Source organism: Tachysurus fulvidraco, chromosome 10 (genome assembly GCF_022655615.1).
Source record: "Tachysurus fulvidraco isolate hzauxx_2018 chromosome 10, HZAU_PFXX_2.0, whole genome shotgun sequence".
Lineage (NCBI taxonomy): Eukaryota > Metazoa > Chordata > Actinopteri > Siluriformes > Bagridae > Tachysurus > Tachysurus fulvidraco.
Window position 1 is genome coordinate 3,628,471 of NC_062527.1, and position 25,957 is coordinate 3,654,427.

The 25,957-nt window shown below is 37.9% G+C and overlaps 1 protein-coding gene across 4 annotated transcripts; it reads left to right on the forward strand.

The window, feature by feature from the left end:
- Window positions 1-2,167: 2,167 nt before the first annotated feature.
- Window positions 2,168-25,023, forward strand: sergef (secretion regulating guanine nucleotide exchange factor). Of its 4 annotated transcripts, none has more exons than XR_007144260.1 (12): window positions 2,168-2,242; window positions 4,298-4,433; window positions 5,506-5,661; window positions 7,295-7,410; window positions 7,536-7,596; window positions 7,696-7,809; window positions 9,165-9,227; window positions 10,515-10,673; window positions 11,102-11,226; window positions 18,509-18,545; window positions 22,317-22,393; window positions 23,804-23,910. XR_007144260.1 is itself a non-coding variant. In XM_027163753.2 (12 exons), exons 1-11 carry the CDS (start codon window positions 2,183-2,185, stop codon window positions 23,983-23,985), a joined length of 1,209 nt encoding a protein of 402 aa, XP_027019554.1. In that variant the 5' UTR covers window positions 2,168-2,182; the 3' UTR covers window positions 23,986-23,999; window positions 24,322-25,023. The 4 variants fall into 4 exon arrangements, 3 of the variants coding, with proteins under 3 accessions (XP_027019554.1, XP_047676097.1, XP_027019555.1); XM_027163753.2 differs by lacking the exon at window positions 22,317-22,393 and adding an exon at window positions 24,322-25,023 and having other exon boundaries at window positions 23,804-23,999; XM_047820141.1 differs by lacking the exon at window positions 22,317-22,393 and adding an exon at window positions 24,414-25,023 and having other exon boundaries at window positions 23,804-23,999.
- The last annotated feature ends 934 nt before the right edge of the window (window positions 25,024-25,957 follow it).

Consider the following 25,957-nt stretch of genomic DNA (forward strand, 5'->3'; position numbering starts at 1 on the left):
GATGTCATTTATCAACTACATCATTAAGAGTGATATTCAAGTCTCCTTCAATAAGTAAATAAGCTTGTGGATATTTCTGAAATCAAAGCAATATTCTGACTTCTAAGGACATAGAAGTTTAGTTAAGATCATGAGTATGGTGATTGTACTCATAAATGTTACCTATATAAAGACTTGATCCGTCAGACGTAAAAGTAAACATGAAAAGTGTCTCAGGGGGTCTGAAAAAGTGTTCTTTAATGTAGGGACCCCTGCTGATCTCTCAGAACTATAAACAAGCCATAGATCATTATTCCATGTATTTTCATTTTTTTTATTGTTTCAATAACAAATGATAACAGATAACAAAATGCAATGCCATAATATTCAAATCTCAAAACAGCAGCATAACATAAAAGGAAATACAACGGAGGGCTATCGAGCAATACAATTAATTTACTCACTCTCTCTCACTCATTTTCTACCACTTATCTGAATTTCTCGGGTCACGGCTCTGTGCCTATCTCAGGCATCATCGGGCATCGAGGCAGGATACACCCTGGACGGAGTGCCAACCCATCGCAGGGCACACACACTCATTCACTCACACAATCACACACTACGGACAATTTTCCAGAGATGCCAATCAACCTACCATGCATGTCTTTGGACCGTGGGAGAACATGCAAACTCCACACACACAAGGCAGAGGTGGGAATCGAACCCCAACCCTGGAGGTGTGAGGCGAACATGCTAACCACTAAGCCACCATGCCCCCACAATTAATTTAGCTTTGTAAAAGTCCTTTTAAGTAAAAGCTTTTCGTTTTTTTTGTCGAAGTTCTCATTTCCAGCTTAAAATGGATAATGTAATGATAAGGTTTCCTTTCAGACATCTTACATTTATTGATATGAAACTTTCCAAATAAAATAAAAAGATTTAAAACAAAAAGATGACATTTCACCATTTCACTTTCCTCATAAATGTATTTTCAGACATTTTTTAAATTTACTATTTACTAATTACTAATTTTTTAAGTTCTTCTAGAGATATATTTTGGTCACATACTTCATTCCAGGCTTTGTCAATGCTTCTTGCCTCTTTTTTTTTTTATGAGACAAGAAATTTGAACCTTGATTGTTATCATGTTTGAAATATATTTATATATATATACAGTATATCTTTTACATAACTGGAAATGTTACGGTTGTTATCAGAAATTTGATCATTAATTTTAAGTTTATATAAACTATTAACATTAATATATTTTTTCTAAATTATGAAAATATATTGTTTTTTTTTCACCATGCTCCAACCACTTTTGTCTGGATCGAACAAAAAGCACATTTTAATTAAAAGGGGTAAGGAATTATCAAAACGATAAAGAATTAGACAAAAATAATTATTAAAGAAATAATCTATTTTTATAAAAATGATAATCAATCTCAAATGAACAGCTCCAAACTAGATCTGAATTGGAGAAACATCTACCAAAATTTAGCCCAAGGTGCCTTTATTCGATCTAGACAAAAATGGTTGGAGCATGGTGAAAAAACCCACAAAATATTTTCATAATTTAGAAAAAAATGTTAATAGTTTATATACATTTATAATGATCAAATTTCTGATAACATTTCCAGTGTGTAGAAGATCTTTATTTAAAAAAATAAATGTATTTATTTTCATACCTTTTTTTTTATCTATTTATTTTTTTTCATGTCCAATGTTTTTTTTTATTGCATAACAAGAACAATAACAATACACATAAAGAGGATCACAGTGTGTTCATCTATTAAGTATTACATTCATAATAAAGCAATAAAAAGGAAACAACAGAAAATAAATAAATAAACATACAAACAAACAAACAAACAAATAAATAAAATAATATAAAATAAACGGGGAGGAAAAAAACTTACAGTGTTCCAAAAAGAAAATGATTTTCTTTTATTTCTTGCATCTTTTAGGGCCTCGATATAATGCTTAAGTTTAAGTAATATAATATTAGGTCTATTATTATTCCATTTCTGTTTGTGTATGTGATATTTTCCATACATAATTATTAAATTAATCACCAAATTTTGCTCCAAAAATCCTATTTTTGTATAACAAAAATATATCTTTACCAGTTAGAATCTTTAATTTTGTGAAATTTATTTTCATACCTATCTGCCAACAGAAGCAGCGATGTGACGTCATCACTATGCGTCCACAAATAAATCCAATGGAAACATCCGCGATAAAACGCGTATTGTACACATGGGTGAGTTTTACACAGACCTTCTAGTCACTTTACAGCGAAGGACAAGCTAGGATGAGCTGATAATTGTGTGATTTTTCACTTATACATCATTCAGCCGCTCTTGTTCTTTACTCTGGGCCAAGTATGGAATATTAACCTTGACAGATACAACATTATTACAGATCTATTGAATGATCCGAAGTGTCATTAAGCATAATAAGCTCAGATCAATGCAGATACAAGAACTAGAGCTGATGTGCACATTCAGGTTTATTTTTCTGGTGAACAAAATGTCAGAGATTTGATTGGATGCTACAGTAAAATCCTTGTGATGCTCAGGTACAAGTCAAGAGTCAAGTCAAGAAGCTTTTATTGTACATTTCAACCATATATAGCTGTTGCAGTACACAGTGAAATGAGACAACGTTTCTCTAGGACCACGGTGCTACATAAAACAAAGACAGGGCTAAGGACTTGTAAGTGCATCTGTGCAAACAGTGCAGGACAAGACAGTGTAGGACAAGACAAAAAGATAGTACAGGACAAAATACAGAAAGACAGTGTAGGACATGACAAAAAGACAGTACAGGACAAGACAAAAAAATGAAAGATGGTGCAGGACATAAGACAGAAAGACAGTGTAGGACAAGACAAAAATACAGAAAGACAGTGCAGGACATAAAACAGAAATACAGTGTAGGAAAAGACAGAAAGACAGTGCAGGACAAGACAAAAATACAGAAAGACAGTGCAGGACAGAAGACAGTGCAGACAAATAATTACAAGACAATACAAAAAAAACAATAGAAACAGCACTGACCAGTCTAAATACTGTATGTTCAAACAATATTGTGTGTGCATAAATACTGGAATGAACACAGTGTAATAGCAGCAGGTCCCTGAGATATTGTAAAGGGTTGAGCAAAACATCAAACGACTGAAATGTGAGAAGAGAGCAAAAAGTGTGCAAAAACAGCATGTAAACAGATTGATGGATGTATATTAGAAGTGTGTGTATTTGGTGTAAGTCTGTGCAGTCCATACAGGTGATGTGCATGTGTATGTTGTGCTCAGTACAGTTCAGTTCAGTTATTAAGGAGTCTGATGGCTTTGTGGAAAGAAAATGTTACACAGTCTGGTCGTGTGGGCCCGAATGCTACCGTACCTTTTCCCAGACGGCAGGAGGGTGAAGTGTGTGTGTGTGAGGGACACAGAATATAAACATAAGAAGAAACACCTAAACTACATATTCATGGGATTATCTAATCAGTCAATCATATGGCAGATTAAAAGCTTCAGTCAATGTTCACATCCGAACAGAGCCCTTTTCTATGAGCTCTATGGCTTTATCCATGGCAGGGTTATTGATGCCAGATAACCTGGTTTGAGTGTTTCAGAAACTGCTGATCTCTGGAAAATTTCACACACTGCAGGCTCTAGAATTGACATAGAATGGTGTTAAAAACATCAAGTGAGCAACAGTTCTGTTGGCAGAAATGCCTTCAGAGGATAAACAGCTAGTAGCTGAGTGCAATGTATAGAGTCGGAGCACAACATTGCATTAACATTTTACAGTTAATGACATGTAGTGTGTTAAATATATGCAGTACATGTATTGTGTAATAAACATGGTCTATAAATAGCACTAGATGTCACTTTTGGGCCTGAAATCATTTGTATTCAAAGCCTTTTCCAAACTGCCGGACTCCCAGGACTGATTTCATAAATACTAGACATGCAATTAATAACAGTTAGTGGGGTCACGTTATAATTAGTGGGAAATTTGCAGACATAGGTCATACAGCAGGTTACACACCATGTTCATATTGTTGTTGGAATTACTTTATCAAACAACCATCTATTATGGTTACCTAAACAAACTCATCCCTAGAACAACCTAAACACAATAAACAACAATTTACCAACATTATTTTTTTTAAACTGCTGAACGTTTCAATTGAAAAATGAATGAAGTAACTTTGCAAAAACATTTGGTTTAAATATTTATAAATGTCTCATCTGGAAGACTGAAAAATCCTGCTTTAGTCCTGCACACGTTCCTATGGTGTTTGTCAGGGTGCTAACAGTTTTGGGCAGCTGGGGCTAAAGAACGCTGAAGATCAGGTGAAGCCGCAGTGCGCAGAGTATGGACAGGAAGCAGAAACATTACGGGTAATCGCAGGTGGAGGTGGACATTCAGCGCTCATCACTAGTGAGTGAGATTTCTATTTATTTATTTGATTTTTAATATATATAACTCTTTTATTTTATTTTATTATTTTATTACATTATGTTTTATTATATTAAATTATTTCTTATTTAATTAAAAAAATCTGCTATATAAATATCCAGATTTATAAATATTTTTAACTTTAAAAATATATATGTTACTTTCTCTAGTTTTATATATATTCTCCACTGAACTGCTTCATACTTCTAACAAGGGATGTAGGGATTTCTCTTCCGATCCGATTTCGAGCGTTTGCCGGTATCGGCCGATACCGATCCGATATTTGTGTTCTTTTCTACCTTTAAAACTAAAGAATGTGTACAACTCGCTTGGTTATTACGATTTGTTTCTGGCAAAGAAATACAAAAATGCCTATTACTGGATGGAAAATTAAAACACAAGAAACCTTAAAAAAGTATTAATGCAGGAGCAAACAGTACTTTTAACAGTTAGTGGTATAACAATCTAAACCATACATACTGCAAGAAAAGGCAATATTTTAAAGTGAATATTAAATTAGAACTCTTGAAACACAATGCAAAATGTATTAAACACCCAAATGAGCGACATGTTTAACACGCTGAGGTAAATGGAAAGGACGCCTGCTAAACTTGCCTGTCTGTCGCAGGCAGTTGTGCAACATATTTTCTATAAAATTTATTATATTTATTTTCATTAATGTCATTTAATATATGTGTATTTTTCTTATAAGTTTAAGCAATAGTCTATGATGTTTGCTGTTCATTAATCAACCAGGTATTTGGATTGGTCACGCACCACCGATACCCGATCCACTCAAAATGCTTGGATCGGTGCCGATACGGATCCAAAATATCGGATCGGTACATCCCTACTTCTAACAGATCTATAGAATATTTACAACCCAAAATTGAAGAATGTAGTTGTATCAAACATAGAAAAATCTTTTTTTCTTTTTCTAAATACTGTAAGTGTGTTCTTGCATGTTGGACTTGTGAACGTGGCAGTCGGTTGAATGTGGTCATGTCTAAAGCTCCTTGGTGCAAAAATGACACCATACTGGTCTCTGGTGCAGAGTCTGGGGAGCTGCTGGTATGTGGACAGAATCACAAAGGCCAGCTAGGACTCGGTCATGTATCAGAGGTCATGACATTTCAGCTTTGCCAGTTGCCTGGACGCAGGACTGTACGGCAAGTGTCGTGTGGCTGGGACTTCACCATCATTCTTACAGGTGATGTAACCTACAAACTATAAACATGATAAAACTTTAACCCAGGCTTTAAAAGCTTTGACTTTTGATAGGCTTGTATAAAATAACAGACTAATATTCTCTTCATGCCATTACACTGCAGAGATATCTGCAGCTTAACAAGAAAACACGTTAGTACTAGTTATCACTCAAGTACTAGTTACACGTTAGTACTAGTTATCAATCAAAAAATAAATAGCTTTCCCAAAGCAAAATGTGAGACGTGACAATCAGCAAATCAAACCAGATTGATTTATGGAGGTGTTTTGATATATCTGATAACTGACCCCACCCTGAAGCTCCGCCCCCTTCCCTTTATGGCTTAAAATCTATCAGGACATGAGACAGGTATAAAGTATATTATAACATCACTTAAAGGTGGGGTCTCCGATTTTTGGGAAATGCTTTAGAAAACTCAGTCGGGCCGAATACTAAACAAAAATCAAAACTAACGTCTAGCCAATGAGCAGAAAGGGGCGGGTCTTGTTAATATGAGGCGGAGAGAGTGTTCAGAGCACATGAGTGACATTAGCAGAAAGCGGGTTTAACATTGACATGGAGGATAAAAACAAAGAAAGAAAGAGAAGAAAGACTGACGATAAGGCAAGAAGTAGGACGTGTTAATATAGGATCAGCTTTCCAGCGCTGGAGAGAACTGAAGGAGCAGGAAGTTGGCCACATATTCACAGATTGGAGTTTCCCGAGTCAATAACTCCTGAGCTAAACGCTGTTACTACACAAATAACACCTCTTTTCTATCGTAGTAATGTAGAGAGGCAGCTACAACCGCGTTTTGTGTAGTAACAGCGTTTAGCTCAGGAGTTATTGACTCGGGAAACTCCGACCTGTGAATATGTGGCCGACTTTACTTAAGACGCCGAGGCGCTTTTTTCCTTCTCGATAGGTGAGTAACGTTGGTTTTGCTTTGTTACACAGAACTAATATATGCCTTTGTCCTTTACATGATTATGCTTGTGTGTCATTTTTGCTTGTTTGTTTATCTGCAATCATATTGTTCTTTCCTTCAGCTATGATAAAGACACATTTCTTTCAATTATTTGCCTGGGTTACATATGTATGTGTGGGCGGAGCTATCGATACAGGGGTGGGACCTATTTGGGTTAGGGGCGTGTTTGTTTTGGTGATTTCAAATGTCAACATTGGCTTTCAAACATCGGAGACCCTGCCTTTAAGTATGTTTATTAGGGATGGCTCTGAACAATAATGAGCTAAAAAAGATAAAATACATCGACAACATCGAGTTGCCAAAGCTAACACTTTACAAATAATTTTAATTAAATATATAGCATTTTTAGCACTGGGCATGGTATTAATGCAGCTCTGCAGAAAAGTTTCAAATGCAATGAATACAGTATTTACCCCTCATGATCAAGCCTGAGGTAACGGTAGCAAGGAATAACTCCCTGAGATGAAATGAGGAAGAAACCTTGAGAGGAACCAGGCTCAGAACTGAACCTCATCCTCATTTAATGGTGATTATGATTAGACTATTAATAACCCAAGAAATAACTCACGTCTCTGTAGATCAGATCGTTGTAGATGTATCTGTAATCACAAAATTTCACAAATCTTATAACGAATTCCAACATGACAGTTGTGCTGCTTGATCTGGTAGATGACGGACAAGTCTTGGCATGTGGCTCCAATGCTTTTGGTCAGCTGGGCGTCTCGCCGCAGACACAATACACTGCACAGTCTCTGCTAATCACGGTCAGAATGTGTGTTTTTCTATACATAGGCTTGTCATGCCATAAAAAATGTTTGCTTAAAGTATATGTGGTGTTTGTTTGTCCAGAATTCCAAACTTATGATCAAACTTTTCTTTTACTTGTTAGTCTTTAAAGGAACCGGTCGTCAGTGTAGCAGCCGGACTTAGACATGGGCTCGCAGTGACAGGTACATGTATGACAAGGAGGTTTTTTCTCCTCCTTCCTTTACTCCTTCGCTCCTTCAGTCGATTCACAATCCACTGTGTTTGTATCTGTTTATGTGAAGGTTCAGGTGGTGTTTATCAGTGGGGTACAGGTCTGTTAAGTCAAGCCAAACGAGCACTGAATCCTCAGCCTGTCCCACACCACCTCAGCTCCAAGGAGCCCTGCTTGGTCACAGGTACATTTTACCACCTTTATCACAGTACTTTATAGTTATTATGATTCTACAGGAAACAAAATATTCTGGATGTCCCCACACACCCCCCCTCACATTCTGGGTGATTCTGTCATCGGGAAAAAGGCACTGCAGCATTCAGGCTCTCACAACCAGACTGTGCAACAGTTTCTGTCCTCAAACTATCCGACTCCCCAACACCCAGAACTACACTGTTACTGAAAACACACACATACACTTAAATACACACATACATTCATACAGTACACTTAAACACACAGTCATGCACACACATACATTCATACACTTAAACACACAGTCATGCACACACATACATTCATACACTTAAACACACAGTCATGCACACATGCACTAAAACACGCACATACACTTAAACACACAGTCATGCACACATACACTCAAACACACACATACACTCAAACACACACATACACTCAAACACACACATACACTCAAACACACACATACACTCAAACACACATACACTCAAACACGCACATACACTCAAACACACATACACTCAAACACACATACACTCAAACACACATACACTCAAACACGCACATACACTCGAACGCGCACATACACTCGAACGCGCACATACACTCGAACGCGCACATACACTCGAACACGCGCATACACTCGAACACGCACACATGCACTCGAACACGCACACATACACTCAACCACACACATACACTCAAACACGCACATACACTCGAACACGCACATACACTCGAACACGCACGTATACACTCAAACGCACACATATACACTCATACAGGCACACATACACACACATATATACACACATACATTCATACACTCAAACACACTCATACACACACACACACACACACACACACAAATGCACACACATATACACACATACACACGCACACATTCCACTACTGCATTACACACCTCATTTCAATACCTCATCTAACTGCTGTTATTACACACGTCTATATACCTTTACAAGAACCGTCTTTGTTTACAACCCAGTAGTTCTATATTTTCCAACAATGTGCTGTATAATATACATAATGCACACTGGTATGTTCTGTTTGTGTGTTTTGTCTTGTAGTGTTGTGTATTGTTTGTCTGCACTGTCTTTTTGTCTCACACTGTTTGCACATTATGTGGCTTACTTTACTTACTTTAAGTCCTTATCTTTGTGTTGTTTTATGTAATAACACATGGTCCTGGAGAAACGTTGTCTCATTTCACTATGTACTGTGTCAGATATTTATGGTTAAAATGACAATAAAAGCTACTTGACTTGACTTGACTTGAACAGTAACTCTTACACATAAACCTTGCCTCTGCCTCTGTAGGGCTGGACCATGTATCTGCCATGAGTGTATCTGCAGGCTCTGCGCACTGTGCCTGTTTGACAGGTGAGGTCATTAACGGCCTGCTTAATTTGTCAATGTTATCTTACTAGAGAAGGTCACATGACCTGGGAATGGTCACGATTACAGAATGTTTTGTCTGTAATCGTGACCATTCCCAGGTCATGTGACCTTCTCTAGTAAGATAAGTTAGCACTGGAAAGCTAGCACCGGGTCTACATGTCTAACTCCCTCTGTTTCTGATTATAGTTTTGTTTTCTGATTATATTTTTCCGACTATATTTTGATGTATTCTTTGACATATACAGGTGAGCTCAAATGTTTGCGTACCCTGAATTGCGTACACCCAATAATGCAAAACGTCATTAATTATCACCGTTGTTTATCTCCTTTTTAAAACCCAATGATAAATAAAATCCACAAATAACTTTGAGAGAAATACAGGCTGCTCTGGAAAAAAAAAGTGGTGGTGTTGTTTCAAGGAGCACAATAAGGAGGTACTTGAACACAAATGACCTGCATGGTCGAGTTGCCAGGAGAAAGTCGTTTCTGTGCCCAAGCCACAAAAATGCCCACCTTCAGTACACCAGACAGCACATAGACAAGCCTCACAGCTTCTGGAGCAGAGTGATATGGAGTGATGAGACCAAAACTGAACTTCATAGCCAGAACCTGAGAGTCAACAAGGCATACGATGAAAAGTATGGCATGGTTGTGGATCTCTGATGTTTTGGGGCTGTATGAGCTCTCAAACCTGCAGTTTGTGCTGAACAACAATGTACATTTTGGGGGCATTTTGCCCAGAAGAATGGGCAGCTCTACCACCTGAGAGAATTAAGGACCTCATGCACAATTATTACAAAAGACTGCATGCCATTATTGATGCTAAAGAAGACCATACACGATATTAGTAACTAAATGTATGGACACTTTTAAACAGAGATTATTTCCTTATTTTCTTTTGTGTTCTAGTTTGTTTCTGTAATGCCTTACGTATTAACTTGAGTCCTATAAGAAATAAAATAAATTCGTTTTGCCTTCTCACTCATGTTTTCTTAAACATTTTTACACATCTTGCAAATTCTCCCAAGGTATGCAAACCTTTGAGCACAACTGCATATTTGATATATTGGATATATTTATTTCTTCTTTATATTGTATCCACTTGTGATCATTTTTCTTTCTTTCTTTTGTTCTTTTCTGCTATCGGCTCTCATTGCAGCAGTCTGTATGTTCACAGCAATCGTTTAACAAGCAATAGCAGCAAAATTCTTGTTAGAGGTTTGACTCACAAGTGTACATATTTTTTAATATTTTTGCTTGTTTGTCTAGTATCCGGCGAGTTATTCCTGTGGGGCAGTAATAAATACGGCCAACTGTGTAGAAAAGAAACCTTCCTACCTCTGCCTACAGCTTTAGACCCGTCACTGTTAAATGGAGAAAGAGTTTCGTCGATTCACAGTGGCTGGACTCACCTAATCGCCCAGACAGGTACGACTGCAATTTCAGTAACACACACACACACACACACACACACACACACACACACACACACACACACACACACACACACACACACACACACACACACACACACACAGTGTATTATTGGGTTTTTGAAATCATTGATTTCTAGTCTAGTCTAGTCTCTGGTTATAGAAATAAAAGACTCATTAATAAATTAGAACTTTTTTAACTTTAGATACTTTTCATCACTGGAAACTCCCACATCTAGTCGCCAACGGTTACTTTTACTTTTATCTGTCATTTGAAATGAATGATATCTGGTGGTTTTGCCACTGTGAGTCACTTTATGTGTGAACCTAAGGTGAAGTATAAGTGGATATTTGAAAAGGCTTGTGCAGTCATCGTCTTGTGAACATTTCATTTGATCCCAGGACTGTGTGTAACTTTTTTAGAGAGCGGGAGAGTTTTTACATGGGGAAGAGCCAGTTATGGACAGCTTGGGAGACAAGCGACAGTCAGCGACCGTACAGAATCGAGGCTTCCTTCTGAGGTCAAGACGCTTCATGGAGCCTCTCAGGTATGAGTTTATGACTGGAGTTAGAGGGAACTTTGACGCTATGTAAACACTTATTTAACAGAGAATTTACAACATACTTAATGTGCTGTTTATTATCTTCTGGTTAAATGTAAAAGTTTTTGTATTTTGTTATAAGATTGGGTGTAGTGTGTGAAAAAAGCCAGCAGGTGGAGACATCACTGTGAATATTTTCATTGTTTCTCGCATCCTGCCCAGAGACAGAGCCTTCACAGTCAATGAAGGTCACCACTAACCTTGGAGATGCAGTATTTCTGTGTGTGTGTGTGTGTGTGTGTGTGTGTGTGTGTGTGTGTGTGTGTGTGTGTGTGTGTGTGTGTGTGTGCGCGTGTGTGTGTGTGTATAAACTGAAAAAATATTCAGTTGAAAAGTTTGAGTCTCAGATCTTTGAATAAATGTAAACAGAAAATGTGGCTTACAGGCGCTCAATCCAATACACACAATGTTCACACTTTTGTTTTCTTTTTACTCAGGGACAGAATGTTCATAGACACTGACATCTTCTGAGTATCGGATACATTTGTGTGTGTGTGAGTGTGTGTGTGACTGTGTGTGTGACTGTGTGTGTGTGTGATTAGTTTAAGACCTTGAATGTGAATGAATCTTCAATGGAAAAGTTGAAAAAGATTTTGAAGGTACATGGTGTGTGTGAGTGGGTGTGTGTGTGTTAGGGAGGGAGCTAGAGAGGGAGAAAAGTACAGAGTGTAATAAGGAAAAGAAGCAAGACTGTTTGAGTTACAGACTGACATGACATGTGCCATGCTGCATTTATTTTCTGCTGAGATTTCAGAGACGGATCTGTCCAGACCCTGTCTCTGTAATTCACATTCCCTTCTCGCTCACAGATTTGGGCAGCTGTCCTGAACTGGCTGCAAGTGTCTAGTTTTATCACTTATATATTAAAGTCTCAAAGCTGCTGATTGTGCATTGTCTGTGTTGTTTAGTGATATATTCTTGAGCACTCTGTGCCATGAGGAAAGGGGACAGAGAAGGACAGAATGTGCTGTAACATGCAGCAAAGTGAGCTATTCTTAATGAAAGTGAGAGGCAAAGGAACAGGGGAGTGCACAACCGGCCCTAAGGACGCATGTGCAGTCAGTGAGCGAGCACAGTGCTGAAATGTGAAGTTTCCATCCTTAATGCATTTTGTCTGAAAGTCCTTGCCTAGGGCTTTATGTAAAATCTCATCCATAACTCTCAACAAGGGCATCCAAGGGAAAGACAAGTCACTGCGTCTGGGTGGTGGCTTAGATCTGCATCTAAACATTTGCCTTTGTGTACATCCATTCAGAAGATGCTTTTATAGGTAGAATTTCACATTTGATTGACTAGAACGATGTGCAGAATTATTGTAGTAGAATTATTATTTTTTAGAAGAAATAAAGGAATAAATGATATAAACATATCTCTTCAAAACGATATAGAAATGTCTTTGTTTACTTCCTAACATTGCCTCGGTGATCAACGTGCAGTAAATACAGTCAGTCGACCTTATTATGTCTAAATTCCTCAACTTCTCCTTTACATCCAGACACGATCGGCCCGTATACACACAAGACACCTTATCGAACACTCAAGACTTACACATACTTTCCTATTAAACGCTGATAACTGATTATAAAACATGTAATAATGGACCATTATGCTCTTGACACCACTAGACAACACTTTTTCTCAGAAGATATTTATTTAGTAGTCTTCCAGAGTTTTTATTCTTAAATAAGTAAAGGACCTTACAGTACATAGCCGCAGTTGCTGACACAAGCTGAAATACTCTATTATTTTAATACTTTAAGAACTGCTAAAATATCGCACTTTACACACCTGGATCCTACCATGAATGTAATCATTGCTGCTGGCATGGCATTAAAAACAAATAGTGAAAAACACCATCTCTCAAGGGGGTTGTGGTACATCAGCGGTTAAGGTGATGGACTACAGCTCGGAAGGTCATGGGTTTGAATCCCAGGTCCACCAAGCTACCCCTGCTGGGCCCCTGAGCAAGGCCTTTAGCCCTCAATTGCTCAGTTCTACAAATTAAAATAAAACTGTAATTCACCCTGGATAAGGGTGTCTGTCAGAAATGTAAACGTTTTGTGCTTAAAGTCAGACGTCTGATCTCATCTACTGAAGAGTGTGTTCGGATGACACTCTGTTTGATCTAAAGGGGTTCATGAGGTTTTTTTTTTAGTCCAACTGCACACTGTCATTGAAGCAAAAAAAATGTAGACGAACCAAATACAAAGACATTTTCTAACTTGTGTAAGGGAGATAATATGTTCCTCTGAATGTACAGTAGTCACTTGTATTACAGTGTTACAGTAGTCTAAAGTTCTTACTCTGGAATTGAAATATGAAGTTGGTCAAAGCTTGCGGTCTTGTAATCACATCCCAGCTCTGAAAATATACGCGGCATTCCCTGTGCTGCAGTCAATGAAATCTTTCAATTCAGTCTCCCCCTTTTCACCTCACTTTACTTTACAACTTCTACACACACCACTACACATAGACTACACCTTGATCTAAATCCTCAAGCCTTAACCCAAAAGAGCTATCTCCTAAATCTATAAATAAGCAGGTGGCTGATATCTTCAGGGCTGACCTGCGGAGCGAAGACCTAGAATCCCACAGTGGTGATATTTCTGGCTTTCACTAGTAAAAGTGCTGAGCTTTAAAGAATTCTCTCATTCAAAACGATTCATGGGACCTTTAGTTTTTTGACCAGTTTGTATTATAACAGCTAGTTTTTTGTTAGCTGTTCTTCATCTTCAGAATGTTTAGCTTTCATCACATTGCTTTAGTTGATGTTTGCTCACGTCCTTTGGTTCTTTGGTGCATTCATTTCGAATCAGTTCAAGATTTGAGGTATAGACGTTTTCTCACACTTTCATTCTTTGAGTAAAAAAAATGGATTCAATAATTTAAATAACCATTATGATAGATAGATGCCCTTATCCAGAGCGATGTACATAAGTGCTTAAATCTGTATCATTGGATACATTAATGCTGGCTCACTGGGTTATATACTAACAATACCATGAGTTTTAAACATTGTTCAAAGTTACAATGAAAAAGTTTTTTTTTTTTTTATAAATGCAAGAGATAGGGAAAGAAGTGTTAGTTTAAGTGTTTCCTGAATAATTAGGTCTTCAACCACCGTTTAAAAATAGCCAGTGACTTAGCTGTCCGGACCCCTAGGGGAAGTTCATTCCACCACCTTGGTGCCAGAACAGAGAAGAGTCTTGTAGTATACTTGCCCTGAGACATGGTGGAACCAGTTAAGCAGTGCTGGTAGATCGGTGGGTGTGGGGTGCAGTGCGAGGAGTGATCAGGGCTTTGAGGTAGGAGGGAGCTGGTCCATTTTTTGCTTTGTAGGCTAGCACCAGTGTTTTGAGTCTGATGTGTGCAGCTACTGGAAGCCAGTGGAGGGATTACAGCAGCGGGGTGGTATGTGAGAACTTAGGCAGGTTGAAAAAATTTTGGTTCATTTGCAGAGGACGAATTGCGTTCATAGGTAGACCTGCCAGCAGTATGCTGTGGTTATCCAGTCTTGAAATGACAAGAGACTGAACAAGTACCTGAGCACGGTCATGATCTGGGGATGAATCACCTGGGATGAACAGCAGTCCAGTTTTGCTAGCATTGAGCTTTAACTGATGAGCAGTCATCCATGATGATATTTCAGCCAGACATACTGATATCCAATCAGAAACTGTGGTATCTTTGGGTGGGAAAGAGAAGATAAGTTGTGTATCATCAGCTTAGCAGTGGTAAGAGAACCCATGTGAGGAAATAACTTCACTAAGAGAGTGAGTATACAGGGAGAAGAGAAGAGGACCAAGTACTGAGCCCTGTGGGACACCAGGGGAGAGACTGCGTAGAGCTCACTCCCCTCTACAGTATGTTACCTGATATGAGCGTCCTTCCAGGTAGGAAGTGAACCATTCCCAAGCTGATCCGCAAATCCCAAGACTCCTGAGGGTGGACAAGAGAGTTTTGTGGTTGACCGTATCAAACGCTGCTGAAAGGTCAAGGAGGAATAGGACAGATGACAGTTTGGCTGATCTAGCAGCATGTAGTTTTTCACTTAACATCTAAAAGGGCTGTCTCTGTAGAGTGAGCTGCTTTAAAGCCAGACTGGTTGGGATCTTGGAGGTTGTTCTGTGAGAGATAGACAGACAGTTTTTTAAAGAAACAAGAGAAGTGATATGTAGTTACTGATGTCTGATGTATCCAGAGCATCTTTAGAATGGGAATAACCTTTGCTCTCTTGAAAGTAGTTGGTGCCTGACCAGATGCTATGGATCGATTGATGATAGTGGAAATGAAGGGCAGATGGTTTGGAGCATTGTGGAAGGGAGTGGATCTAATGGGCAGGTGGTAGGATTGCAAGACTGGATGAGTTGTAAAATCTCTTCTGCCGCTACAGTTGAGAAATGCGACAACGAAGGAGTGGGGAATCCATACTGTGAGATGTAAGTGCAGTCAGGGCAGAAGTGAAGTTCCTGCAGATTTCCTCAACCTTCTCACGGTAGAAAGAAGCAAAATCTTCTGCAGTCAGGAAGGATGATGAAGGTGGAGCCGTGGGGAGTTCTTAATATCGTGTATGGTCTTTTTTTTAGCACCAATGATGTCATGCAGTCTTTTATAATAATTGTGCATGAGGTCCTTAATTCTCTCAGGTGGTAGAGCTCCACATTCTTCTTGGCAAAATGCCTCCATTTCCTGTAAATTTTTTGCACAAACTGCAGGTTTGAGATCTCCCCAGAGTGTATCAATGATATTGAGGTCAGGAGACTGTGATGGTCACTTCAGAGCCTTCAATTTTTTCTGTTGTAACCATTGGAGGATCAACTTTGCCTTGTGCTTTAGATCATTATCATGTTGGAACATCTGAGATCATCCCATGTGCAGCTTTCCTGCTGTAGAATGCAAATTGTCTGCCAGTATTTTCTGATAACATGCATTTATTTTCCATCAATTTGTATTAACTTTCCTGTGCCACTGGAGCTCATACAGCCCCAAAACATCAGAGATCCACCACCATGCTTTACAGTGCTTTTCACTCACCATGGCACATGTGCTGTGGTGATGTGACAATAAAGGTGACTTGACTTGACTTGACTTGAGTACTTTTCACCGTAGGCCATGTTGACACCTCTCCAAACGTAGTGTTTATGGTTGTGACTATGAAGTTCAGTTTTGGTCTCATCACTCCACATGACTCCACTCTGCTCCAGAAGCTGTGAGGCTTGTCTATGTGCTGTCTGGTGTACTGAAGGTGGGCATTTTTGTGACTTGGACAGAGTAACGATTTTCCCCTGGCAACTCGTCATGCAGGTCATTTGTGTTCAAGTACCTCCTTATTGTGCACCTTGGAACAACACCACCACTTTTTCCCAGAGCAGCCTGTATTTCTCTAAAAGTTGTTTGTGGATTTTTCTTTGCGTCTCTAATCATTCTGGATATACATGGATATTTTACCATCATTGTCTAGAACAATTTATTTTTGTCTCTCAGTACTTACTGCAGGCAACACGTACAAACCTAGGAAGGCACATATGGTGAAACACGTATGGTGGAAAAAACATTAATAATTGATAAATGATTTAATAATTAACTAACCAATTGTATTATATTGTATTGTATTGTAAATAACTATTGTAGTTATGAGAATAAAGAATTTAATGTTCAGCAGGTGCTGAGAGAAGGAAGGAACTAGCTCAAGGTTGGCAGAATCAGTCTTCAGCTTGTTCACCCAGTGGTTATTGGTATTTTATTTAGTGTCCATTGTTTCTGATGTGCAGTGTAAAGCTGTGTGCTTGGTTGTACAGCCTGTTTTGTAACTGATGTAAGGAACCAGGTTTCAGGACAGAGCTTCTCCAACTGTCCCCCAAATTCGGAATAAGGCGTTTAGAGTTTCTTTCAAACATCACAATTTTATTAAGTTTTAGTTTTTAAAAAAGTGGAAATAAAAATACTACAATTAATTAAAGACTGAACCAATCTTATAGCCATAATTAAGTGGCAGTATTGGTCAGGCTGAAAGCAGCTAATAATAATATCAATATGAAGGGAAAAATAGCCAATATTAAAATGTATCCAATATTGTAACCAATGGAAAAGATTGGAATATTATTCATATTAATATTAGTATTAAAATAGTAAAAAGGTTTTTTGTTTCCAGCTGTGTTTTTTCCCTTATTTTTGTTAGAAATAAAAATATAATTTAAAATTTTAGTAGTTTTAAAAAAAATCAGTATTAGCTGATACTCAAGGTTTCGGTATCAGGAACCAGAAAATATAAAGTTGTGTTTTGGCACCTTTACAATTAACGCAATGGTACAGAAATGTGATATGCATTCAAGTTTTCTCTGTCTTTGGATTTGGGCAAGTTTTAAATGCATTTTGCTTGTAATGTAAAATGATTTGCTGAACTAGCAAATCAACCTTTTTAAGCAAGATGGAGACTGAAGTTTCAACATGAATGCGATTGTAATAAAGGTGATGCAGATGCAGCATTCTTTACAACTGTGGTGAGCAGAAAAACATGTCAGAACTCACAACACATCAAACCACAGACTCAACTAAACTGGACAGCTGAAGACCACATCAGGTTCTGCTACTCACTGTCAAGAACAGGATTCTGGAGCTATTGTGGGCACGAACTCACCTAAACTGGACAGTTGAAGACAGGGAAAAATAAAAGATTTGTGAGTCCGTGTCCACGATAGCCCCAGAATCCTGTTCTTGACGGACAGGAACGGAACCTGATGTGGTCTTCTGCTGTTGTAGCTCATCCACAGTTCCAAGGTGTCCACAGTTTTCTGCATGTTGAGATGTGTTTCTACTCATCGGGTTCGTAAATAGTGATTATATTTGAGTTACTTTATTCTTCCTCACTTAGACCGATCTGACCATTTTCTTCTGAACTCTTTTATCAACAAGGTATCTTCACTCAGAACTGTAGCTCACTCTGTGTTTTATTTAGAGACTCTCTAAAGAAAGTCTAGAGACTATTGTGTGTGAAATTCCATGGAGATCAGTAGCTCATCATTCCATGGTCAAAGACATGGAGATCACACTTTTTTCTTCATTCTGATGGTTGATGTGAACATTTCATGAAGCTCTTGACCTGCATCTGCATAACATCTGTATAATTGGCGAATTAGATAACTAATCATTTTTCTAATAATGTGCTCAATGACTATAGCTTGAATGTACATTTTAATTGTTCTAATAGTTTATTTGTTTCTGGATACAGATTGCATGTGGCTCAGAGCACAACCTTGCCATCGTAGGTGAGTACGCTATTTGTTGTCACGTGTTCATACATTGTTGTAGAGGTCTTCTCGGGTCTAAAAAAAAATGTACCCGACCTAAAGCACTTTTTACCCGAACCCGACGTGCATAATTTGTTTTTTTTTTTAAAGAAAGACAAACCCAAAAAAAATAGACCCGAGTCCGACCCGACCCGTTGGCATTTTTTTTGACCCGAATGTTGCGTAACTCTACACTAAAGTAACCGCTACAGAGTGGATTCAAAATTGATTGACAGGTCTGTTTCAACAAGAATTAGCTAAAGGCCAGCCACACGTCACCAGCCACATGTCGCACGACTGTTGGCAAACAGAGTAGAGGTTGGAAAAGGACTCGAGTCCATGCACACACGTGAGATACAGTAGTTCGGGTCTTCTCGGGTCCGTTCGGTAAAAACGCGTTCATTGTAAATTAGCCGAGACCCGATACCGCTATTATTATACCCGACCCGTGTCTGAGGTACACGTGAAACTTTTAGACCCGAACCCGCTCAGGTCTCGGGTCGGACCTCGGGTTTTCGGATCTAAGTGGACCCGTGAAGACCTCTACATTGTTGCTGTTTAGTTTGTGAATTCTAGTTATGTCATAATGTTAACGTTAAAAAACAGCTTTCAGTCTCATTCCTGAATTATGAGTAATCATGCAGTGGTGTTTTCGATTTTAGTATTTCATGATTGATCATTAGAACTAAAGTTAGCAGTGATATGATTGAGGCATGAAGGAAGTGAGAAGTTGAAGCTCAGAATTGTCATTTTTGACCTTCACACATTCAAAGTGGGTTAAAAACATGGATCGATATTGTTAATTAGCAACAAGCTAATCAGCTCACTGTGTTGAGTGATGAATATTTCCCTCCTGAAAAGATTAAACTGTATAAGTCAATGTTATAGTTTTAAGGCTACTGCAGAATGTTTGTCTCTGTGATTGAAATGCTTTGAGTCCCCATGTTGACATTACATCACTTGCTGAACTCTGAGAAACTCATGGTTGAGGAGACTAAAAGTTTGTGTAGGAATTAGAATAGGATAGAAGCCTTTATTTTGTCATGTATTCATTACTGTACAGCACCACTGGAGGAGTGAGGGTTAAGGGCCTTGCTCAAGGGCCCAACAGTGGCAGCTTGGCAGTGCTGGGGCTTTAACTCCAGTCTTCCAATCAACAATCCAGTGTCTTGACTGCTTGAGCCACCACTGGGGGCATTTTCATTGGTTTTTCATATTCTGAGTTTGGGAACTGAGTTACATCCTCTAGCTGTATGCCGCATAATGGCATACTGTAGGCCTTATCTACGATTTCAGACTCTGATAGTTCAATGTTTGGATTTCCTGTCATTACATTAAGGATAAAGAAAGAGGTATCATTAAGTAGCCAGTACAAGACTCAATTTGAGCATTTTAAAGAGGCTTCAAGAAAGCTTGAATGTAGTCATTAATGCTCAGCATATTATATATAGTCTGTATGTGTATATTAGAAGATATATACCGTAATAAGGACATATATCTTTTTAATAAATTCATTATTATCCTTTGTAGGTTTGCATACATCAAAAATTATAGCCCTTTTTTTTTTCCTTTTTTCTGACCTCAGCTCTAGCCCGATCCACATCCTAAGCAGCAGCAATGCTCCACTATATATTACACCATATTATCATGCTGATGGTGAACATGTTTGATCCCAACACACAGCGAACAAGTTCAGGAGCTAGATGTGGTGGGTTGCTCTTAGAGCTGGGCAGTTTGATGCTTACAGAGATTTTTTTGTATTTTTATAGTCTCTTACAGTTTCATACTGAAGATTTCAAATTGTAAAAAAAAAATTTCGGTACAGATTTTTAAAGTAAATTTGTCCAGTGCAGTTTTAATTTAAAATCAAATAAATAATATATATTGACTGGCTACTCGTTACTTAGGGATAACATATACTTTGTATATAGCAGTGGCGCAACAAGTGTCTGTGTAGAAATACAAATACTTCCAATATTATCTTACGAAATAAAAAAAAAATTACTATTCAGTTCAAATTTATTTGCATAGCGTTTTTAACAATGGACATTGTCTCGAAACAGCTTTACATAACATAAGAAACATAATACAAAATATGTATTATTATATGAAGATTAATATCATACAAAAGTCCTATATTTAAATGAGGTGAATTTGGTGAGGAAAAACTCCCTTAGATGGAAAAGGAAGAAACCTTGAAAGGAAACAGACTCTTTATCACATCACCTGCTTCTTGTTGCTACCAAGAAGTGTTTCTTTCGTACTACTGTTTCATGGAGGTGGTGTCCATGTCCATCTGTCAGCTGGTCTTGTTGGGAAACCAGTAATTATTTGTAGATATGTTGTAGTTAATGCAAATTAAGTTTCAGTTTAAGATTCAGGGTTTCTCTCAGGTTTATAGTTCAATAAGATGTTAGCATGTTGCATTGTATTTATATATGTGTGGTAGCTTAGTGGTTAAGGTGTTGGACTAGTTTTCGTGAGGTTTTGAGTTCAAATCCCAGGTCCACCAAGTTGTATGTATATATATATATATTAGATGCCACAGATTTCAGTTTCATATTTTTGAGATATTACTGAAATCTGTATATAGCTCCTGGGTGATTTGACTTGTAGAAATGAAAAGGGAATTTATTACACAGTAGTTCAGAAGCCAGTCAAGTGACAATTGGTCTCTCATGTGACAGATAGAGAGAAACAATGCCCAATTATTGAATATTAGTATATTATGCCTTATGTTGCTAGGGCTTTAAGTTTGTTGCTATGGAAACAGCAGTGCAATACAGCACTTCCTTTCCCTGACTGAATGCTTAATGCTCTAGTCTTTCTATTCAGTAAATGATTTGCTCTCCCAATGAGCTTTTAATCCTTTCAGACGGAACTGTTGGTACTGCCGTTCATCTTCATCTTCATATTCCTTATGACAGCCACAAACAAATGTTTTTTCCCTCCCTTTGTTGTTAGACATGATCTCATGATAAGTTGCTTGGTTGTTGTGCGGTTTCATGTTTTGGAACGTGTAATTTCTGAGGAGTATGAAGTGAAAACTGAGAGTGAGAAATCTGAGAAAAACTAGTCTCCCTTTGAGAAAAGCAAGCTCACTTCAGGTTGCCTTGGCAATGAGGCAGTTATGCAATGGCGTTACCATGGCACGTGTTGCTACTGCACGTGTTTCCATGGTGGCGCAAGCTTGACCACGCCCACCAGCTGGATGAACTCAGAGTCCAGTACACATCAGTGTATTAATGTGTGGTGGTTTGGGTTATTTACCAGAGTATAAGACTCCAGATACAGCTTATTCACAAGCATTTACTATACTGATACGCCGTAGTTCCATAGCCATGTGTGTAAAATGCAAAATTTCTGTGTTGCTATGTACCCATTTTTTACCCATGTACCCATTACCTCATTTACTGAGACGACCCAGTAAAATTACCTTCTTCTTCTCTCTGGCATCAACCAGATGGTTTGGGTTTGGGGAAAGTATTGTTGCATATCAGGATCACAATGTAGCACCAGCTGCAGACTATTGTAATCAGGGCTAAAAAAGCTTTATAATTTGATTTGGGAATTTTTTTTTATGTGATGGAACAGTAGCAATGAAGATCCACTAACATTTCATAAAAATGCAGCAATGAAATGTTTCAGCGAGCCTGGAGCCATTATTCATTACATGTTTTAGCTAATTAAAAAAGTCCACATGATACTGTTTTTAATTTTTTAATTTTTTTATTTTTTAATTTTTTTCAGTTTGAGTGATATACATGTCCATCATACATGTGCCAATGATGCCCAGCTAGACTGGTCAATATGGAAGTGTATCTGGGGTGGGTTTTTGTTTTTTTGTTGTTTTTTGCACATGAAATATATCTCATTGTTTATTGGCTTGTTCGCTCTTCATAAGTGCATTTTGATCTGGACCGGATGGACAGCTTGTCTATAAGATTTTTTTTTCTTAGGAGCTGAACCCACCAATCACTGAAAGGTAATGAGCATGACTGACTGAAGTCAATGGCAGACTTACAGGGAGCTCAGGGTTTTAGTATTGATCAGCTGAGGAGCCAAATTAATAAATGTTTTATTAAGTAAATTGCAATAATTTGATGTTTATTTTGGAAATTTGATGATTTTTTTTAGGTCTAGCTAGATAGTGTTTATTACGTTGTTTGTTGGGGAATGTTGTAGTTCAGTGGCTAAGGTGTTGGACTAGAATTTATTTTTTCATTAAAGCACAGTGAAATCATTTCTTTGCATATCCCACATTTGGAAGTTGGGGAAGTTCAGAGCGACCCTGGAATAGTCAGAGTTAAGGGCCTTGCTCAAGGGCCCAACAGTGGCAGCTTGTCAGTGCTGGGGCTTGAATCCTGATCCTCTGATCAACAACCCAGTGCCTTAACCGCTTGTGCCACCACTGCCCCTACAGATCGGAAGGTCGTGAGCTCAAATCCCAGGTCCACCAAGCTGCCACTGCTGCGCCCCTGAGCAAGGCCCTTAACCCTCAATTAAACAGGATTCCAGACCAATACTGAAGATTAATTTAACTGAGAAGTCATGAAGAAAAAACATCCTATGGCTGACTGGTGGTGCTGTGAACAAGTACTTGTACTGCTCAAAGACAGCAGTGTTTCCAAAAAAAATATAGTAATAATAAAACACCAGCCATCATGGTATGGCGGTGCAGCAGGTAGCAGTAGTGTTGTCCTGCTCTTATCTCCGTGGTTTGTCTTGTCTTACCATGTAAGCAGAGTTTTTGTTTCCGTGTAAAGACGAATGAATATATGTGGCATGTAGATTGAAGTGCCTGATAAAATATATAACTTCAGCTAATTAATAGCATTTTTGATATGTGTTTATTTCACAAATTAAATAATTTAGTGATTATTCCGAATAGGAAGCAAAGATGATCTAAATAAAATCTGTATATTATTTTAATACTAAAACATGGATTTTTTTGGCAGGCAGTATTAGCTACTTAATTCTGCTGCATATCACCACAATGCACAGTGTGTTAATATATAATGACACCATACATTACACTGTCTTACTTTCCTTAGGTTAGGTAGCACAGTATTTTACGGAGCTTACTTAAGGGGTTCTATTTTGAAACCTATAAAAAGCCTTTAAGTCGAGGTAACTCCTTGAATGCTACGTAGAAACATTACTTTGGTTCTCAACACTGATTTGATATTTATGCTAGATTTATGTTAGATGTTATTTAAAGTGATCTGTCTTTTTAGGGAATCAAGTTTTTTCCTGGGGTTGGAACGAGCATGGGATGTGTGGAGATGGTTCTGTTTGTGATGTCATCCAACCGCAGCCAATCCCCGATCTCCAAAATGCCAAAGGACTCCTGATTGGCTGTGGAGCAGGACATTCCTTGGCACTTTGTTTGAAGAACATTAAAGACACTGGAAGCTGAACAGCAGTTAAAAGGTTTTAGGTCCTCTTTGTATTAGTTGTTTTGATATAAAAGGCCATTATTGGACTCGTTTTACAAAATATTTTTTTTCCATTGATTTTAGAATGTTTTAACAAGTGAAGTAGCTGTTCAATGAGCTTATTACTGTATGGAGTAGTTTTTAATCTCTTAATATCTCTCTCTATATATATATCCTCAATCTCTCTCTCTCTCTCTCTCTATATATATATATATATTACTATATATATCTATATATATATATATATATATATATATATTTATATATATAAATATATATATATATATATATCTGACACCCCACCCCCACCCCGCTAGACTGCTAGAGCGGTGACACTCAAATGACTGAGCGTCTTCTGTTAACTCCATTATTTTCTCATATTCACATACTGTATCCCACTGTGATTTAGATTTCTACATCAGCCCAAAAGTTGCCTTTTCACAGGAAACACTTCAGGAAGCCAGGAATTATGTCACGTTGTCTTCGATGGAACAGCTGATATATTTTCTACTTGATGATTAATTTTATCAGTTATATATGCAACTGGTTTTACGTTAAACCCACTCCAGTTACCAAATAGAATAGAAAGATAGATTATTAGAGATATTTTTGTATTGATCTTCAGATTTAATAAGATCTCAGTGTTCTTAATAAAAATGGAATTTTAATCTTTAATACCTGCCTTTCACCTGAAATTGTGTTTACTTTTATTACTGTGTAATAAAGCTAAGGTTTATTAAAGCTACAGGTACGTATTTAATCTGCTACTTTTAAACTCAGTTCAATTTTATTTGTACAGCACTTTTTTCAACACACAAAGAAAAACATTTTCCGAAATCCAACTAACATTATAGAATACTGGGTACTTGGTGCGTAGTTTAGAATTCAGGTAGGCTTCATTTGTTAAAATACAAGGATTGTTCAAGGTCACTGTAATATCTGACATGTAGATATCATTCGAGCAGTTTTTTGTTGTATTCCCACATGATATTGAATGGAAAATAAAATCTCAGCTATTATATGTGACTCATTCACTTCTTTTTTCAATATCACTCTTAAGTATTCTATGTACTGCATGGCCAAAAGTTTTTGGATACCTGATCATCATCCATCACACTCATATGTGCTTGGAATCACACAATAGTATACAAAATCTCTGTGCATTATAATTTTCCTTCAATGGAACTAAGAGACCCAAATCTGTTCAGCATGGCAGAGCTCAATGAATGCATGGTTTTGACAAGCTTTGAGTGGAACAACTCGAGTGTCCTGCACAGACCCGAGCAGGAAACCGCATACCCAGATGCAGCGTTTATTGTTACGGGAGACTTTAACAAAGCCAATTTCAGAACAATAGCTCCTAAATATTTTCAACACATCACCATCAACACACGTGGTGACCGTGTACTGGACCACTGCTACTCTCCCTTCCGGGACGCCTACAAATCCCTCCCCTCGCCCACCTTTCGGCAAATCGGATCACACGTCCATTACTATATGTATGAGCAAATTGCACATTTTCACGTCAACTCATTATCTGTATAATTGTTCTGCAATTTCTGGAGTTCACTCCTAAGAATTTCACTCACCAAGGCACATGTGCTGTGGTGATGTGACAATAAAAGTGACTTGACTTGACTCTGAATCAACCTCTCTGAACACCTTTGGGATGAACTGGAACATTGGCTGAACCCCAGACCTCCTCACTTACAACATCAGTGTCTGATCTCACTAATGCTCTTCTAGCCGAATCCCCACAGACATTTCCAGAATCTAGTGGAAAGCCTTCCGAGAAGAGTGGAGCTTATTATAACAGCAAGCATATGGGCATGATATACTGGTTTCCATAAACTTTTGGCCATATATTATCTAAATATATGTCTACATGAAATACATTCATTCATAATGACACTAATTTCTAAGCTGATAATCCAAAAAAAAAAAGTTTTAATA